This window comes from Molossus molossus, unplaced genomic scaffold (genome assembly GCF_014108415.1).
Source record: "Molossus molossus isolate mMolMol1 unplaced genomic scaffold, mMolMol1.p scaffold_m16_p_1, whole genome shotgun sequence".
NCBI lineage: Eukaryota > Metazoa > Chordata > Mammalia > Chiroptera > Molossidae > Molossus > Molossus molossus.
This window is the reverse complement of record NW_023425344.1, coordinates 199,121,217-199,141,434: the sequence shown is the minus strand read 5'-3', so window position 1 is coordinate 199,141,434 and position 20,218 is coordinate 199,121,217. Positions and strand designations below refer to the sequence as shown.

General features: G+C 34.7%; 1 protein-coding gene across 7 annotated transcripts in view; it reads left to right on the top strand.

The window, feature by feature from the left end:
• Positions 1 to 19,347, top strand: part of VPS13C (vacuolar protein sorting 13 homolog C) — a 190,114-nt gene extending 170,767 nt beyond the window's left edge. Inside the window, exons 66-74 of one of the 7 annotated variants that reach the window (XM_036240227.1) lie at positions 199 to 244; positions 2,686 to 2,809; positions 3,300 to 3,414; positions 4,128 to 4,147; positions 6,392 to 6,431; positions 8,266 to 8,354; positions 16,101 to 16,224; positions 18,248 to 18,331; positions 18,648 to 19,347. In XM_036240227.1, coding sequence (XP_036096120.1) covers positions 199 to 244; positions 2,686 to 2,809; positions 3,300 to 3,414; positions 4,128 to 4,147; positions 6,392 to 6,431; positions 8,266 to 8,354; positions 16,101 to 16,224; positions 18,248 to 18,331; positions 18,648 to 18,749 — 744 coding nt within the window. In that variant the 3' untranslated portion in view covers positions 18,750 to 19,347. Of the gene's footprint in view, positions 1 to 198; positions 245 to 2,685; positions 2,810 to 3,299; positions 3,415 to 4,127; positions 4,391 to 6,391; positions 6,432 to 8,265; positions 8,355 to 13,392; positions 13,525 to 16,100; positions 16,225 to 18,247; positions 18,332 to 18,647 lie in introns of those variants that run through there. The other 6 variants (XM_036240183.1, XM_036240200.1, XR_004956421.1 and 3 more) reach the window with 6 other exon arrangements.
• The last annotated feature ends 871 nt before the right edge of the window (positions 19,348 to 20,218 follow it).

Here is a 20,218-nt window from a genome sequence, read left to right as displayed (position 1 = left end):
TACATAGTGCTTTCATTTAACTTTTGCTGTGATATATTTTTAAAATCATAGTGTTCACCTCTATGTACATGTTATTCACATTATTAAATAAGTACTTTTTTTTTCAAGCCTTTGTAGTATGTCTATAGAGACATCTAGTGGTTGATTTAAAATGAAGCATCTTCCATTCAAGTTTGACTTGATTGATTTCTCTTTCAGGGAGTTGTTGGTGGAGTGACTGGAATAATAACAAAGCCTGTGGAAGGTAGGTTGAGAATCTTTCCGTGTTGTACAGGGTCTGAAGAGTTGATGCATAGTAAACACAGTAAATTTTATTGCTACTAGGTATTTGATTGGGAAAATGTCTGACTTAATTTTATGTTCGTAGTCCTAAATTATAATTTAATGAATGTCCTCTCCTCAGAAAGTAGAGGAGTTAAGTAGGAGACTATAATTCAGACTTTGAATGCTATTTTCAGCAGATACAGAAACTAGATTGCTTTGGGCCTTCAATAGCTACTGACTTATCTTCTTATCTAGCGTTATGGAATGCAGTAATCCATCAAAGTACCAATTAGTTTTTTTTGTAGAAATTGACAAGCTGATTCTAAAATTTATACAGGAATTCAAAGGGCCTCAGATAGCCAAAACAATCTTGAAAAAAACAGAACAAAATTGAGGACTTGCTCTATCCTATTTAAAAACTTACTATGAAGTTACAGTTATTAAGACATTGTGGTACTGGCATATGGATAGACATATAGAATAGAATTGAGATTCCAGAAATAAACCCTACAATTTATGGTTAATTTATTTTTGAGATGGGTACCAAGATAATTTCATAAAGAAAGAATAACCTTTTCAACAAACAATACTGAGACAACTGGAAATAAATACATAGTTTTTATTTTATGACCCAGCAATTCCATTCCTAGCTATATACCCTAGAGAATTAAAAATATATGTTTGCTCAAAAACTTGTACATAAATATTCATAGAAAATTTATTCAAAATAGCCAGAATGTATAGCCAGATCAACCTAAATGTTCATCAACTAATGCATGGACAAATGAAATGTGGAATATTTATACAATGAGACATTCTCCAGCTATGAAAAAAAATCAAGTATAGATGCTCCTCAACTTATGATAGGGTTATGGCCTGATAAACCCATTTTAAGTTTAAAATATCTAAGTCAAAAGTTCATTTAATACTGCACTATAAAGTATTGGTTGTGTACCCACATGATCACATGGCTCCCTGGGAGCTGAGCCTTCCTGATGCTGCCCTGCAATGTGAGACAGTATCATACTGCATATTGCTAGCCCAGGAGAAGATAAAAATTCAAAGTATAGTTTCTACTGAATGGGTATTTCTTTCATACCATCATAAAGTCAAAAATCATAATTTGAACCATTGTAAGTTGGGGACTGTCTGTACTGATACCAGTATAAGGTGGATGAACCTTGAAAACATGATGATAAGTGGAAAAGGCTAATTAGACATACCACATAATGTATGATTCCATTTGTAGGAAATGTCCACAATAGGGCAAATCCATAGAGAGAGAAAGAAAGTAGATTAGTGACTGCCTCTGTCTGACTGGTGGGAGGAGGGAAGTAAATTGCATAGGATTGGGTGGGGAATGTGCACTCATTGCTAATGAGCATAGGTTTCTTTCTGAGATGATACAAATTTTCTAAAGTTGGTTGTGGTGAGGGTTACACAACTCTGAATATACTAAAAAGCATTTAATTTGTGTACTTTAATGTGTAAGTTATATGCTATGTGAATTATATTTTAGTAAAGTTCTTGTATATTTATAAATATCTTTTAAAATTGATTTTTTGGAGAGAGAGGAAGGGAGAGAGATAGAAACATGGATGTGAGGAAGAAACATCTATCGGCTGCTTCCTGCATGCCCCCTACTGGGGATCAAGTCTGCAACCCAGGCATGTGCCCTGACCAGGAATTGGACCTTTCAGTCCATGGGACAATGCTCAATCCAGTGAACAACACTGGCTGGGCAATTTATTTTTTAAAGTACACTGCTTGAAAAAAATTTATGATGGTTGGCATAAAAAAAGAAGATATTTTGTGGTTACTCCTTTTTTTTTATCCTCACCCGAGGACATTTTTCCATTTTTGTTCCGATAGAGTGGGATAGAGAGAGAGGAAGAGAGAGAAACATTGACGTGAAAGGGACACATTGAGTGGCTGCCACCCACATGACCACCCAGGGCCGGGGACAAACTGCAACCGAGGTACGTGCCCCTAGTGGGAACCAAACCCGGGTCTCTCTGGACCGCAGGCCAACGCTCTAACCGCTGAGCCAAACCAGCCAGGGCTCTAGTTACTTCTTAGATCTTCTAGTCAAAAGTACTGACTAAGCTCCTGAATCATCCATTGTAAAACTTGAGCATGCCTCAGGATTATCTGTAGGGTTTATAAAACAGATTGCTGGGCCCCACTTTTAGAGTTTTTAATTCAGTAGCTCTGGGATGGGGCCTAGTAATTTGCATTTTTAACACACTTTGAGAGCCACTGTTTATCATGCTATCATTAAATTTAACTTCTTCAGAGAGCCAAATTTTAGAAGCTTTTTGGGTAAAGCAGTTTGGCACTTTGTTCAGACTTCTTTCTGTTGTCTTCAAACCTGATTATTTAAAAATTCTTTCTATGTTCATTCTCTTTGGTTTTATGAAGGTGCCAAAAAAGAAGGAGCTGCTGGATTCTTTAAAGGAATTGGAAAAGGGCTTGTGGGTGCTGTGGCTGGTCCCACTGGAGGAATCATAGATATGGCCAGCAGTACCTTCCAAGGAATTCAGAGGTAACTAAGTATATGCTGTGTGCAAGGTATGTGTCTGTGTGCTAAGTGTTGCTAGGAGTACATAACTTGGTAAATATTTTGCCTGCTCTGTGATAGGTTCATTAGGTAGAGTGCCACCAGAAAGGAATAAGAGGAGACATTGGTTTTGGCTTCATTCTCTTTTATTTGACGAATTTTATTGATACCTACTTATATGCTAGGCACTGTGCTACACACCAAGGACACAAAAAGTGGACAACCTAGTCTCTGACTTTGTTTTTTTGACATTTCTTTTCTTTGAAAAAAAGTTGGTGGAGATTAGTCAGACAGACTTAGTTTTAATTCTTGTTGCATTATTTTGGCCAGGTTATTTAAAATTATTCTGATTTTTAAAAAAATCAAATATTGATATAATATGGAACATAGCACAGTGTTTAATCAGCATACATATTTGTATTATTTTGAAAGATTATCACATATTTTCTTACGCTTATTTTGATGCATTATACAGAGCAGCAGAATCAACTGAGGAAGTGTCCAGCCTCCGTCCCCCTCGCCTGATCCACGAAGATGGCATCCTTCGCCCATATAACAGGCAGGAATCCGAGGGCTATGATTTATTTGAGGTATATATTGTTCTTCATGGTCATGAATGAAATTTAATTTTAAAGATTTGTAGGATCAGAATTTCAAGGGTGGTTCTTAAAGTTCCTGATTTGTGAACTTCTTTAGGGATTACACAGGGAATGTGGTTTGTAGAGTAGAGTTGGATTATTCGTTTGTTTTATTTTAGTGCAATGTGTTAAATGGGAATAACTGGTAATTTTTTCTGCATAGGAGCAAAGCTTTTTTGGTACAGAAAAGATAATGTTAAAAGACATCATAGGCTTTATTAATGTTCGTGTGATAGCTCATTTAGTTAACATTTTTAACTTTGGTTTTCTGCTTTGTAGCTAATTATTGGAATTTCACTGCCTACTTTTCTCCCAACCAAATTAATTTATTTGGACTACTCTGTAAATCTAGATTTATTCAGTTAAGCTGAAGGAGAGAGGGAAAAAAAAGATTGTGTACAATATTTTCAAACCTTAAAAAAATTTAAAGGATTTTTTTGCTTTTATTTTAGTTTTAACTTTACTGTATTTAAATAATATAGAAATGTATAAATATACTCCCATGGCTAGGTTTTCCCCCCAAATAAACGTATTAATGTTTTTCTACTTTGATTTTAAAATAAAATGACTCTTCATTATTAGCCTATGGTTTTTACTATATGTGATTACATTTTATTTATCTGCATGCTTCTAACTTTATTTTCTTTTTTTTTCTGCCTACACAGCAAGAACTGGAAATACAGGAGTAAATGTCTCTTATACTACTACTTGATTTCATCCTTAAAAATCAAAACAAACTGTGGCATTAATTGACTGTCTTTGATTTTTTTTAGATCGAGAGTTCATTTTAATGAAGTTTTCTTTACAACACTCACCTCTATCTGAACTTTTTATTGTAGTGGCTTGACTACAAATAAAAATGGTGGTGTTTGTGATAATACTGTACAAGAGTAAGAGATCAATATAAAAGATTAAATAATGCAGGAAATCAACCCTCTTCTCCATTTATTTGGTGAAAGACTTTATTGAGCTCAGAAGCACATACTTTACCTATAATTTTGAAAATTTTCTTTTATGGTATTCATGTGCATTTCAGGTAAAGTTGAAAAAAAAGGAAAATTATGTTCAATCTAATATATCTTCTTAAGTTTGTGAGTCCTGATGATGGAATTACATAACTTTGTTTCATAAATCACCCTAAATTTCATCAGGTTATGGGAGTATTAACTGGGACATATGTTTTAATAACTGAAGTATCAGTTGCTCTGGGTCTGTCCTTACACTTCAAATAAGATTTGGCACATGAAATTTGAGCATGTGTTCCTTTAATCTATTTTTTTCTTTTTTAATCTTTTGGTACTCTTACTAGATAAATGGCAACCATTTTATAATTATGTTATACACATTCTCAGCCTTTAGCATTTATACTTTTAAAAAATCGAATCTCCTTATTGGTTATGCTGATTTCACAGTTATATTAGTTTTAATTAATGTAAATAGAAGTTGAATGTAATTAGGCGACTTGCTTATGTGGCACTTGAATTTATAGATATCTTTATTTTTAAAAACCAATTCTTTTTGTTTTTAAGTCCTTAGGGAGGATTCATTATCTCATTGAGAACAAAAATAATATAAATGATCATTTTGAAATTAATGCTCCCCCATAGTTAATTTTCAGAATAAGTTATCTTATCAATCAATTTTCAGTATTTTTCCCAAAATTGAAACCAAGGCATAAACTTAATGTGTCATACATTGTAAGAGAATGAAACAGTTAACATACAGCTAGTCAATTGGATTATAACTATTTTTAAACCATAATTATCAAAAGAGTAAATTAAGTGCTTCATATTTAAAACAAGTACTTTAAAGAAAAAAGAATGATATCCAAAGACCAGCTTAAAACTGTAGCTGACAGACTTTACTTATGCCTAGATAATTGAGGGTTGGCAAAAATGTCACTGTATATACAGTTACTATAACAATGAGGCATAATAACTAATACAAGATGCTGTCTTAAGTCATCAGTAATAATTACCCTTCCTTCTAAGGTACAAGTAACGAATTTTTATTTCTCTGGATATATTGCAATTTTACTGAGACTCGACGTTTGGGAAATTGTATAACTTGTTAAAAGTTTTTTTTACTTATTGTTTACTTCTTGTTACTTTATGTTAATTAACCTTTTCCTTGTGATAATTCTTTTCACAACTGCTTATGAATAAGCATAAAACTTTAAGAAGCTTTTTATTATTAAAGCTAAATATAGTTATCTTGTCTGCTGTATTAGTTTTTGTTAAGATACCAGACAGCCTTTTAAACTTTTATATGTTATAATAGTGACTGGAAGAAATAGAATGATTGTACCTTAATGAGAGGACTTGGTAATTTTTCTCAATAAGTGACAAGTGTAAACATGGAGAATTAAGAAATTTAGGCTGTTTCATTCCTTGCCCATCTTGCTGTAATCAATTATATTTGATGTATTTATTGATTACCTAGACTGTGCTAGATATACAAAAGAAATAAAACTTCTGTTCTTGAGAGACTAAGTATAACATAATGTATAAATATTAAAGAGAACTAGAGTATAAAATTATTTCCTCCTAGCCCTTATTGTTATGAGTACACTCTAAATAATTTATTTGGGAATCTTTTGATTTTCTCCATTTTCTTTTTCTCCTGAGAATTGCTCTGTATTTTTTAATACTCATCTTTGAAAGTTACTAAATCATATACTGTGTTTTCATAGAATATGCTCTTCTGCTTATTTTCTATTCTCCTAGGATAGTTACTATTTATACCTGTGTATGTATTTATATACATGTATATATGATATATATATATATATATATAGATATATATATATATATCTCCTGTGCCCAGTTTTTATTTAATATTCATCTTGGTTCATATACTTATGATCATATAACATTTAAAATGATGTTTCTTGCTTTTTCATTTTAATTTTATCTTTTTATGTTCATAGAAATGTTTCATTCTTAATTCTTCCATTACTGTCTATTAAGGTAATTGTGTATTGTGTGTTTGATCATTCCCAGTTCTTGACATTACAGTTGTTTCTGTTATTTTAATGACAGTATTAATGAAACATCATTATATACATTGCTTTTTCATATCTTGTATTATTTCCTTAGAATTTACTGGAAAATATATTGAATGCTTTTGCTAAATTTTATAAATTCCTCAAGATGCCTTTTGAGAAGGGAGAGTGAATCTTTTATTAACTAATCTGGTATCCTGCAGCATCAGTGACTAAATATCTTAATCTAAATCTCAGAGTATAGTGGATTTCTGTAGTGCTGAAAACAAGGCTTCTATAGTGTATTATGGTGACAAACTATACTTTAAAAGCTTTCAGTGGTTTAAAGATAGCAATAGATGGATAACTAATGGAAATGCATAAAAGATGGAAAGTTGGTAGTATTTTTTATACAATACATCTCAAATCTAAATATTTTAACATTTAAATTTTAGTGCTGAAAGTAAATGTACCAAATTGTTTCCATTTTCTCTTAATTAAAGAAATTAAGTTATAAGTGTTAAAAGATTTTAGCTAATTCACAGATGCATGATGTAAAACAAGTGACTATTAAATTCTGCCACCCTGAGACTCATTCTGAAGATGAGACCCCAGTTCTTTGGGGATTTGTCTTTGTTCATGGTTTTTCATAATTGTCAAAGAATTAATGGGAACCAAGGACCTTTAAGAAATGTGTATTTAAGCAATGAAATAATAACAAGTCTGCTTTTTCTGCTTGTGATTATTATTGATTATATTATCCTTTTAATAATATTGGTATTATATTCTTGGTTATTCTTGGTTATAAAATGTTAATTATCTTGAGGGGGTGAAAAAATGTTAAGGTCTTATTTATTAGGTATGTTTATGTTTTGTGTTGTCATTAATTATCTAATCTTTAATCATACGTTATAGATATCAATAATAATATTTCATTAGCATTTATTATAAGAAGTAACTGTTGGTTTTTAATGTGTTGACTAATTCAAGTAGTTTTGATATAGTTGGAAAAGTAAATAAATGTATTTTAATGTGCTACTGTTTATACTTGAATTATTTTATGCTTGTAATTGTCTTTAGCAATAAATTATAACAGCTATTTGAAATCCTAGAAATTTTTTGTTTGTACTAATATTATCATTAAATTTTCTTCTCTATCAGGAATGTAATTTGATACATACATATACTTCTCATGCGTATTTAGTCTATAACACTAAATACTCAAAAACATTTAATATCAGTTATCTTGGAATTTTATTTTATGTATATTTACCTCTGTGTAAAACCAGTTGTTCTTAACCTTTGAGAAGGATCACAGACATTTAAAAAAATCACATGAAAAATATGAACCGTCCTCTGAAATAAGTTGTAGAACCACATTTTCAAAATTTTATGTTCTGGTTTAGGGGGTTTATAGCCCTCCCAGTGTGCTTCCATGGACCCCAGGTTAAGAACCCCTGTAATGTTAATGTCCCAGTTTCATATTAGCATATGCTCATATTCTTATGCATGAAAATGTATAATTATTTCTGGTAGATATTCTAAAATTTCTGTTATCACAGAACAAAATATTAATTTACCAGATCACTTAGTAAACATTTAATACGTATTTGTCTTTTAAGGAACAATAGAAGTTAATTTATAAACATGCGATGAATATCTTCTTAGCTTCACATGTGAATATATAGAATTGTGCTTTTGTTCCTAATAATATTTTTCCTAACTTGCATTGTTACTACAACTCGCTAATATACAGCATTAGAAATACTATTTGAATGTATGCATTACCCAAATCTTGAGTCTTTTTTTTTTTTCCCCAGAATCATATCAAAAAGTTAGAAGGAGAGACTTACCGATATCACTGCTCTATTTCTGGAAGCAAGAGGATAATCCTTATGATTACAAATAGGTACTAATTTCAAGTGACATTTTTCCAGTTGCAAATAATATAGATCTTAAGAATTTTGAAGACTAAAATGTTAGAGGATGTGGAGAACTAGACTCCAACTGTAAAGATTCATCGTCGTAGAATCACAAAAACACAGATCTGGATGGGTCCTTTGTGATCATCTGTTTGAACCCTCTCATTTTGGAGATGCTGAAGCTGAGACACATCATGGTTGAGGGGCTTATGCAAGTCACACAACTACTGAGAGATGGGTCTAGAGCAGACTTCATAAGTGTGGTAGTGATATGATTATATGTGAATTATAAATCTAGTTATGGAGAGTGAATTCATGATTCACTTTTTCTTACTAGGTTTTGTTTTGGGTGAATAGTATACCTTTTTCAAAGGAGGTTATTATTTCTGTGTTTTTATTCCAGTTTTTTTCTCAGTATTTTGGGAGTTGTAGATAATTTTTTCAAATAAAAGAACTTTAACTAAACTACTGTTTATTTTCCTAAAAATTTTTTTCCTACATCACTTATTCCAAAATGACAATTTTATATATTATATATATATAAAATATATTTCTATAAAGAGAGAGCTAAATTTATTTATTTTTATCCTCACCCGAGGACATTTCTTTTTGCATTTATCTTCAGATAGAACGGAAGGGAGAGAGGGAGGAAGAGAGAGAGAGAAACATCGATTTGAGAGAGACACATCGACTGGTTGCCACCTGCACAACCCAGCCAGGTCAGGAGACAAACCGCAACCGAGGTACATGCCCTTAGCAGGAACCAAACCTGGGACTCTCTGGTCCGTGAGCTGATGCGCCAACTGCTGAGCCAAACTGGCCAGGGCCAAAATGACAATTATAGATTAATAATTTTCAAAACTTTCTAAGTCACGTATTTTTGCAGGACTAAGGCAAAGTACTTACAGTAGGCAAAATCTGCTCTAGGTTCCTTACTAATGCATTTAAGTATATTTGGATGGGAAGGAGAGAAAGGAAAGCTAAAATGATAAGATTCAGTCTTAAATCTACAAGGTTTTTATTTTTATTTATTTATTTTTTAATCCTCAACCTAGGATATTTTACATTTATCTTCAGACAGAGTGGGAGGGAGGGGGGGGAGACAGAGAGAAAGAGAAAGATCTATGTGAGAGAGACACATCGATTGTTTGCCTCCCACACGACCCCATTTTGGGGACGAACCGCAACTGAGGTGTGGGCCCTTGGCCAGAATCGAACCTGGGTCTCCCTGGTCCACAGGCTGATGCTCTAACCACTGAGCAAAACCGGCCAGGGCTACAAGCTTTTTAAAAAAGAGTTAACCAGTCATCTGATTTGCCCATTAACTAGGAAATAAAAATATTCACAAAACAATCTAAGAAGCAGTTTTGGAAGACTTGACAAGTAATCATTTATTTTTTATGCTTAAATTTTTATATCCATTAGATTAAACCAAAAATGATGTTTATTTGTATTGTGTATTATAGTTAGCTGCAATAGCAATGTGGTAATTAATTTTAAAATTGTGTATCCACACAGAGAAATGGAAATGTTCATTTTTCTTGTTTTTTGTTTACTTGTTTGTTTAGGCATTTTGTGAGAATATTACTGTATACTTAATACATTATACACTTGGGTTTTCTTCAAGTAAATTGAAAAATCATGGTAATTTTAAGTCTAGTCACTTATAGAGCCTTTCAGGAGACAGAAAAATACTATTTCTGACCAGTACAATGACTTAGTGTCCTTGCAGTAGACTCTAACAGGAATTTCTTTGATTAATATAGTTATTAAGCTGATCTGTTTGATCTTTAATGATTACATAAGAATAGCATTTCTTCTAAAATCAGCATTTAAAAAAATAACTCTTAATGTTTACTGCTAAAGTTATGCTTATCCGGTGTATATAATATAGATCAGGAGTTGCCTGGCCTGTGTGGCTCAGTGGTTGGGCATTGACCCATGCACCAAGAGGTCGTCGGTTTGATTCCCAGTCAGGGCACATGCCCAGGTTGTGGGCCCGATCCCCAGTGGGGGGCATGCAGGAGGTGGCTAATCGATGTTCTTTCTCATCGATATTTCTGTCTCTCCCTCTCTCTCTAAAATCAATAAAGAAAAAAATCATTAAAAAATATATAGATCAGGAGTCAACAAAATTTCTTTTAAGGGTCAGATATTAAAAATGTAGGCTTCAAGGGCTATCAAGTGTTCCTATCTATATTCAGCTCTGCCCTTGTAGTGGGGAAACAGCCATGATCAACATGTAAATGAGCAGGTGGCTGTGTTCCAGTAAAATTGTATTTACTGAAACAGGCCGTGGGCTAGTTTTGGCTCACAGGCCATAGTTTGCCACACTCCTGATGTAGATAATACTTAGGAAAATGAAAGTAACTAAAGTTGTGGTTTGCCTTGGACAGAGCTGGTTTGTACTTTGTGTTCCAATGTAATTATTGGTAGCTATCCCTCTCATTCTGAAAATGTCCTTGTTTGAATGATGTTATATGGTAACCACTAAAAATAGCCTTTAACAGCAGTCCCTTCATCCAGAGATATTAGCTAGTATATCAGACTTTTGCAGTATATGTATTTTAGAAAAACTATGTACAAAAAAATGCACCATGTACACTTAACTAACCTAGGTTTTTCACCTAAAAGTATATGCAATCAAACCGTGGTTCTCGAAATCTCCCATCTTGAACAGTTCTCTTCTCAACCAATAACCCTTTTCATGCTGATACCTGTCTGATTAGGCACGCGTCTCTCAGATGACAAGGGAGAGATGTGCAAGTGTGAGTCAGTTTATTGCTAAACCTCACGTTGTCAGCATCTCAGGAAATGGTGCTGTGCATATTTTTGTGGTTCTTTACTTTTGTTGCTGCTTATTATTAAATTTTCATTTTTATTGTATATTTTATTTCCTTTTTATTAAATTTTCATTTACATTTCATGTCTTTTTTGTTTTTCAAAGTTTATAGATTAAACAATACATTTGACATGTACTGTACATAAGAAAGGTTAAAACAGAGACTCATTTGGGTTTCTAGAACAGATGAACTCAATTTTCTTTATTTCTAATGGGGAAAAAAAAAAAGATTCCATTTTCGAATAGCCTTCTGGAATGAATTAAGTTTGAGAACCGAGGTTTCTGCTGTATTGTGATCATCTCCCCAAACCATTAACTATTCTTTCACAACATGATATTTAATGACTATATAATATTGTATTTATGGATATACTATAACTTATTCAAATGCTGACTATTTGATACTCAGTTTTCTCTTTCTCAATATTGCATTATTATAAACACATTTTTGCAGCTAAGTGTTTTTTCTGTAATTATTTTCTTCAGATAAATTCTTATCATTAGGATTGTTGATTTACAAATGTGAAGATGTTGAGGTCCTATTGTTGCCAAATTGTTTTATCAGAAATAGTATCCGTTTTTTTTTGTACATGCAACTAATAGTATATGGGAGTGTCCTTTCTCCTGTTTTGCTAAGAGTAGATGTTTTTTAAACTTTTTTGTTTTTGCTAATATAATGGGTAGAAAATAATTTCTTTGTTTTAGTTAGCATTTATTTGATTGCTAATGAGTATGAAATTTTAATACATACATCATTCTTTATATTTTCTATTTCATGAATTGCTTGTTCATATCCTTGACTTGTTTTTCATCATGCTAGCCCTTTCTTACTGAATTTAAAGAGCATTATATAAATCAATGATATTAGCCCTTTCTACCAAATGTATTATTAACATTTTAATGATTATGAGTTTTTCAATACATAGAGCTTTTAATTTTTCTATATTGAAATTTATCCAAAATTTGATCACAATATTTTTTTGTTATCAGTTATTAGAAACAAAATATGAGTTCTCATGACCTACATTTATTAGGCTGCAGTTCCACTGGTTGGTCCTAATTCCTACATAGTATTTTATTTTAGTAATTTTCATCAGGAAATTGTTCTCTGAGAAGACATTTTTTTTAAACCATCTGTCTTAGTCTGTTTGGGTTGCTATTCCAAAAATACCATAGACAGGTTGCTGAAACAACAAATTGTTATTTCTCATTTCTGGAGGCTGGGAGGTCCAAGATCAAGGTGCTGGCAGACTGTCTGGTGAGGGCTCACTTCCTGGTTCGGAGCCGGTTCTTCTTACTGTGTCCTCATGTGGCAGAAGGTGCAAGGGAATTTCCTCAGGCCTTTTATTTATTTATTTATTTATTTTTTATTATTATTTTTTAATCCTCATCCGAGGACATTTTTCCATTTTTTGTACAGACAGAGTGGGAGGGAGAGAGAGGAAGAGAGAGAGAGGGAAACATCGATGTGAAGGGACACATCGAGTGGCTGCCACCCGCACGACCAACCAGGGCCGGGGACAAACTGCAACCGAGGTACATGCCCTTAGCGGGAACCGAACCCGGGTCTCTCCGGACCGCAGGCGGACACTCCAACCACTGAGCCAAACCGGCCAGGGCTCCTCAGGCTTTTTATAAGGGCACTAATTTTATTCATGAGGGCTTTAGTCCCATTCAGTGGTCCCACCTCCAAAAATATCACCACATTGGGTGTTTAGGATTCAACATATGAATTGAGGAGGGTGACATAAACATTCAGTCCATTGCACCATCAGTGTATAACTGATATAGGGACACAGAGATGAAAGTTACATCTTCTCTTCTCTCCCCATCTACGGGGGGGGCCTACAAATTATCAATGACATCACAGTGTGATAGTCGCTAATATAGTGACATACAGAGACCCTGTGGACACTTGGTCAAGTAAGGTACTTAAGCTGCATCATGTAGAATATGGAGCTGTCATACAGGTAAACAAGAAGCAAGTCAAGACATGGAACATGGCATTTGGAACAATAAGACACGTTTGGAATGGCTGGATGGTGGGATGTTCGCAGGGAAGAGCTGGGAGATGAGGCAAGAGGCACAGGTGTCTGCTCATACCGAGAGCCAGGCTGAGGCTTCATCATCACAGCGGTGGAAAAACACTGATATTTTCAAGGGCTTGTTTTATTGTATTGCAGCTTTTCACAGATAAGTCTCTTTTGTTCTTTCCCGCTGGAGGCTTGCAAACAAGGAGTAGTATGTTGAAGTTTGTGGTTTGGAAAGATTTCTGGCAGCAGTTTGGATGCTGGTAGAAGAGGATCGGAACGGAGGCAAGGAGACCAGTGAGAGATTATATGTATTAGTATTCTGTTGCTGCACAACCATTACCATAAACTTAGCAGCTGAAGACTTCCTGTGGTCTGAAGTCTGGTACAGGTGGCTGGATTCTCTGCTCAGGGTCTCACAAGGCTGAAGTCAAGGTGTCCGCTTCCTTTCTGGAAATTCTTGGGAAGAATCCCCTTCCAAGCTCATCTAATGTTATTGGCAGATTCATTTCCTTACAATGGAAGGACCAAGATCCCTGTTTTCCTTGATCGCTGTCAGCTCCTAGCCTACCTATATGTTCCTTGTTAGGTGGCGCTCTCCATTTTCAACCAGGGACAGCATTCCGAATCTCTTGACTTCTCTGTCTCTAACCCAGGTTTAAAGGGTCAGGCCTACCCAGATGAACTTTTTCTTAAAGTCACCTGTCCCTTATAACAAAACCTACACATGGGGGTGAAATCCATCATATCCGTGGTCCTGGGATTATACAGAGTTATATACCAGGAAATGGGGAATCGTGGGGACCATCTTAGAATTCTGTCTACCACCGAGATTGTGGTTGTTATCCTGATAGAAGTGTGAGGGACAAAACTAAAAGAATGAGGACAGATACCTGGGGGCAATCTTCAGAGATCAGGGCTTAGTGACTGACTGAATGTGGAAGAGAAGAGAAGGCAAGATAACTTTCTGGTTTTGGTGAGTAGCAGTAGTGGTGGTATTACCATTTACAGTTATTTGAGGGGAAAGTCAATTTTTTAGGTTTTGTTTTTGAATTGACTGACTTGGTTGTAGTTTGAAATATTGAAGTACGATGCCTTAGTAGCAGAGACACAGATAATAGACCATTGATGTTTGGATAAAGATTTGGAGTTGAGATCTTGGATCCCAAGTGTGTTGAATAGAAAGCGATCAAGATTTGAGCTCTGGTGAATGCTGAGAAAGAAAATGAAGATTTAAGGCGATAGAACAGCAGTATTATTGGTGTGGTCAAGAAGAGAAAAGAGTTTGAGACGATTGGAATGGTGAATTGCATTTGACACAGTGATTTGTAATGTCTGTCTTTAACTCTTAACTCTATGATCTCGTTCTCTACTAGGGCAGGAGAGGGGGTGGAACACATTTCCTGTTTGGAATGTGTGGGGCTATTAGAGGTTGTCACAGTGATTGGAGGGCACTTAGTAGACTGAGACTAGGGGTGCTGAGTTCCCTACAGTGCACAACCCCACTATTTTCACCACCTCTGCTGAGAATTATTGTGCCACAGGTTTACTTTAGTTCCCACACTCCATTGGCCACCAAGTCCATCTAACTCTGCCTTATAAGCATCTGGAATCTGGCTTTTCCCCCTTCTCATAGCCACTGCTTTAATTGAGGCTCTCACTGTTTCCTGAATGGACTATTAAAATAACCTCCTACCTTGATTGTCTACCCCGCCTCTCCTCCATGACTACTAGAGCCATGACTGAAGGAAGACATGTCATCATGACACTTCCCATTTCCTGTAGGGCAAAGTCAAAATTTCTTAAAATGGCAAAAAAAAAAATCCCTTCCAGGTGTGGCACTTGGCTAATTTTCTCACCTCCACACACATCTGGTTCTTCAGCCAGTCCTCCACATTCGTGAGATAAATTTTCCCTTCTTTGTACCCTAGTGTCAGTACACAGGTCCCTTTATCTGGACTTGAATTTTTCTCTCCCACTAGAAAACTCCCTTTCAAGAATCAGCTTTTAACGCCACCGACTTTGCCAGCACAATCTGTCCTCTCCTGTGCTTGAAAACTTTTTCTGTACACTCTACTCTTGCACTTATCTAACTGTGCAGTAGCATTTATTTACATGCTTATTTCCCCTTCTTGCCTCTGAGTACCTCTGAAGCAGGAACCCTAGCTTCTTTGTTTCACCAGCACCCTAGATACCTGCTTTCTCTTAAAGAAACTTTAGAGTCAAGTATGGTTATATCAGTAATTAATCTGAATCACACAGTGGGAAATCAATGTACATGCCCTTTAAAGGTTCTATTTTTTTATTGCTATTGAGCAAACAGGATACTTACTTTGTGATATAGTACATTAGTGTTAAAGTGTTCAAACCTGATATTTATTAGTAGGCCTAACGTGAATCTTTGCTGACATTTGAGATTTGTAACATTTCCTGCACATTCTGTCTTGACTGGAAGGCATAAATGATTGACAGTAAAGAGCAATTAATAATTTTCCAAGTAAGACGTTTTCAGGAGCTTCTGCCTTTATTGCTTCCCAGATGAGAGTACAACCTGTTTCTGTGTGTTTAAAAGATGATTTCAGTTTTTTGCTCCATTTCAAAAAAAGTGACACTTTTATAAATTTTGCAAGATTGGCAGAAGCAGAATTTTTGAAAGTCTGCTTTGTTAATTGGTAGGTGCCATATTTGCTCTTTATTTGACAGCTATCTAGACTTTCTTTATGGGAAGCAGGCTATTTTTAATGCCAGGTTATGTTGTTTACTGAGTACTACCTGTTCCATCCAGCAGAGTGAAATATTAGAGATAATCATTAACAGTCTTTATCATTACCTGAATACGTTTGTTTCCTTTTGCAAAACAGGCGAGTGCTGTGTGTAAAGGAAGTTGAGATCCTTGGCCTCATGTCCATAGACTGGCAGTATCCATTTGAAGACTTTGTGTTTCCGCCCAGTGCCAGTGGAAACCTGCTGAACATTTCAGTGAGGGTAAGAAACCTCGAGTCACATTTTTAGAGCCAAGAGTTTGTTAAATGAGTGGAAACCAATGCTTTTTGACTCTTTTTTTTTTCTTTACAGTCAAGTACACAGAATATTTGAAGGATTGTTACTATTTGCTGAAATGTAAAAAAAGGTGTAATTGATTTATTTGTGTATTTTATTTTTCTGACAGTCCTTGATTGTGTTGAGTGAAATATTAAGTCTATCTACTGAAAGAATTAGAATGGTAATACTTCCTTTTTTGGGAGAATAAAGCATTAGTAAATAAAAGGTCTTTTAAATTTCATATGGATGCCTATTTTGCTCTAATTTTAGACACTTCTGGAAAGATTCCCTTTTGTATGCTTTTAGGAGATTATTATAAATATATCTGAAATAGTCATGTTTTTTTTTTATTTTTTATTTTTTTTTATCCTCACCCGAGGACATTTTTCCATTTTTTGTTCAGGTAGAGTGGGAGGGAGAGAGAAGAACAGAGAGAGAGAGAGAAACATCGATGCGAAAGGAACACATCAAGCGGCTGTCACCCACACAACCGACCAGGGCCAGGGACAAACTGCAACCGAGGTACGCGCCCCTAGCGGGAACCGAACCCGGGTCTCTCAGGACCGCAGGCCGACGCTCTCACTGCTGAACCAAACCGGCCAGGGCTGAAATAGTCATGTTTTATAACACTTGACATTTGTAGAATGCTAAAATAATTGAAGTATATAATAATACATTAAAGTCTTTCCTCCTCGTCATTTTATAAGGAAGAACTTTAATTACATAGCAGGTAATTAGCAAAAATGATGGCCCCTCTTTGGCTTAGATCTTAGACTCACTTTACTCTGAAATATATAAATTTTTATTATATATGATATAAATTTATTTTCACCTCTTCAAAAAACCTAAAAATTGTCTTTCTAAAGATGGTGCTTTCTATAGTATATATTTTTAAACAATAATGATGTTATCTCTGTGACTGAAACTATCTGAAAAACATTTGTCATAAAATCTAATAGTTAGAGATACAAGTACTGTTAATTTTTTTCCCCTTTATTGATTTTTAGAGAGTGAGAGGAAGGGAGAGGGAGAGAGAGAAACATCGATGAGAGAGAACATCAATTGGCTGCCTCCTGCATGCCCTCCGCTGGGGATCTGGCCCACAACCTGGGCATGTGCCCTGACTGGGAATCGAACCGGTGACCTCTTAGTGCATGGGTCAGTTATCAACCACTGAGCCACATCGGCTGGGCAGTACTGTTAATTTTTTTAAAGATATGTTTTTATTGAATTTTTAGAGAGAGAAGAAAGGAGAGAGATAGAAACATTGATGTGACAGAGCTACATCTATTGGCTGCCTCCTGCACACTCCCAATTGGGGATCAAGCCTGCAACCCAGGCATGTGCCTGACCTGGAATAGAACCCGGAGCTCTCAGTCCACTGAGCCACACTGGCTGGGCAGTACTGTTAAATTTTAATTTATGTTATCTTTCATAGAAGTTTACAAATGAAAGAAACTACCAAGAAACTGTATAACATTTTATATTTCAGCCTTCCCTCATTATACAGTGTCAAAATTTAGAGTGGCTTAGTAAATAAAACAGAGTTTTCAAGCTAGGAAAGACCATGTCACTGTGCATATATATTCCAGTTTCCTCGGTTACCACTTTTCTTTCGCATCAGTAGTGAGAAAGAAATGTGTTTTACATTATATGAGAATTTTATCTATCAGCCAAGTAAATGAAGGAAGGGTGTTTTGATTTGTCAGATGCGGTAATAAATATCATAGCTTGCAAAAGCCATTATGCTATACAGATAGATGTATACTCATCCAATTTCATAAATGCTAATAACTCATATATGGAACCACTGTTCTTGTACCACAATGATTTATTTTTTATTCTACCCGACAATGTGTATTTTGTACGGTTATAAAATAGAGTTGACATTTAAGCATCCAATTAAAGGTTATGATTTTTTCCCCACAGAATAATTTCTTTTCTGTCATTCTTTCATTTGAAATAGGAGCAGAGTCTGTTCCACAAAAAAGACAGTGCCAGTCAAGCCTGTCTCCGGAAAATTTGCCTGCAGGACAGCACCACAGCGGAGGTAAACACTTCTTTCAAGAACATCCCCTCAGTTGTTTAGCTGAAAGATATTTTAAAAATCTATTATAGTTAACAATGCCCATTATTTCTCCCAAAAGATCTTTCAGTTATATTTGGATGGATATATGAGCTTAAAATAATGTGCTGTGGGCTTAGTAGGTCCGACAAGTCTTATTCTGTATTCCATGTATTGTCTGTTTTTGTCCTTAGCTCCTGGCCTGTGTGGAAAGCTCCCCGTCTTGCTTTTGTACCTTTCTCCTCCTCTAAATTAGCCTGCACTTCTCTTTACCATTTATAATACATGTTTTATTTTGCAGAGAGCATGTCATGCCATTGAGGATGCACAGTCAATGAGACACCAGCAAAAATTGGTGAAACAGTCATCACTGAAAACTCTCAGGCCCCAAGTACCATTGTAACCACAGATCAGGGGCTGCTGCTGGGAGAAAACCATCGTCTGTCTTATCTATAAGCCACTCTTGTCTGTCTTACCGAGAGCTTTTTAAGCAATCTTTCAGTTGTAGGATTTTTTTTTCTAGAATAGCTAGGTACTGGGTTTTCCATGTTTCCCCTTTAGTTTGACTCTGATTTTGTAACCATGTGTATGTTAATAGTACAGTGCCACCAGAATGGGTCAGACCCTCACAGACATATCGCTTCAAACTCTGAGTGAAATATTGATTAACTTTAAAATTGTAAAGCAAAAGAGAATAGGCCTGTTTTTAATTAAAGTCCTTACTCTTAGAATGAGTAATGTTCTTTGAGAAGGTTTAGGACAATCGTTTGCACAAATATTAGATACTCTGTTCAGTAACTGAACTAACATTTTTGGTAAATTAGGTAATTGAAGAGATGCCACTAAAGGGAGAAATGACGTTTCCTATTTTGTTTTCATGAAAACATTGTTCTCCTAATAAAAACATTTTACTTTGGTGCTTATTTCTCCTTCTTGCATTGTAATATAAAGACAAGGAAAAATCAAAACTTAAAATATCAATACTCTGCTCTCTATAATGTACCATTTACAAAATTTTGGAAATTATTTACATGCTCTTTCAAGGTTAATTTATATGGCACAATTATAATTTGCTGATACATGAAAATATTGCACTTTAAGTTTTCAGGACTTAGAAGTATGAAAAATTTCATATTTTTATATCTCTAAAAATTGTTTTTTATAAGTTGAAAGATTTTTCTAAAGGCATTATAAATTAACTTTTATAATGCATACCTAGAAATGTATTTTAAATATTTACTAGGAAGAATGAAAAATCTCTAGTTGCTTATATATAAGTAAGAAATGCCCTATCTAACAGTGCTGGAAAACATCGGGTCGCTGTGTTCTCTGAGGAGCCAGGCCTAAGAAGATCAGCCCTGTGCAGTATCAGTCTCTTCTGCATCTTGCTTATGCTGATCAAAGATATATACTGCCTGCTAAAGTTTTTTAAAATTCTCAAAAATACTCAGTTTCCTTGGATGAATCTTTAAATTTTCTCAGGGTTTATAACTTGGCATTTATTTCAAATCACTGAATTAATGATGAAATGAAGATGTGAGCACACTTGGTTTGCTCTGTTTTTGTTGATGTGTGATAATGTTTCTGCTATCTTTATTCATGTTTTAAAGACTGGCCTTAAAACGTTAAATTTTTTTTCTAGTTATTATTTACTACACATTCCAAAAAAGAGAATGTAATAACTAATTCCCTTAATATTTGACCTCTGAAACAGTATGGTGATCTTTGCCTTTTCAACATAATTATTTTTTTGTGTGTGAAGAAAAGTATCCTATATAAAACTTCTAGGATTAAACAGAATTTACCAGTGGTTGATTGCAGTTTATTAAAAGAAACATAACAAACAGAATTTCATAGCAAGTGTGCTAGCAT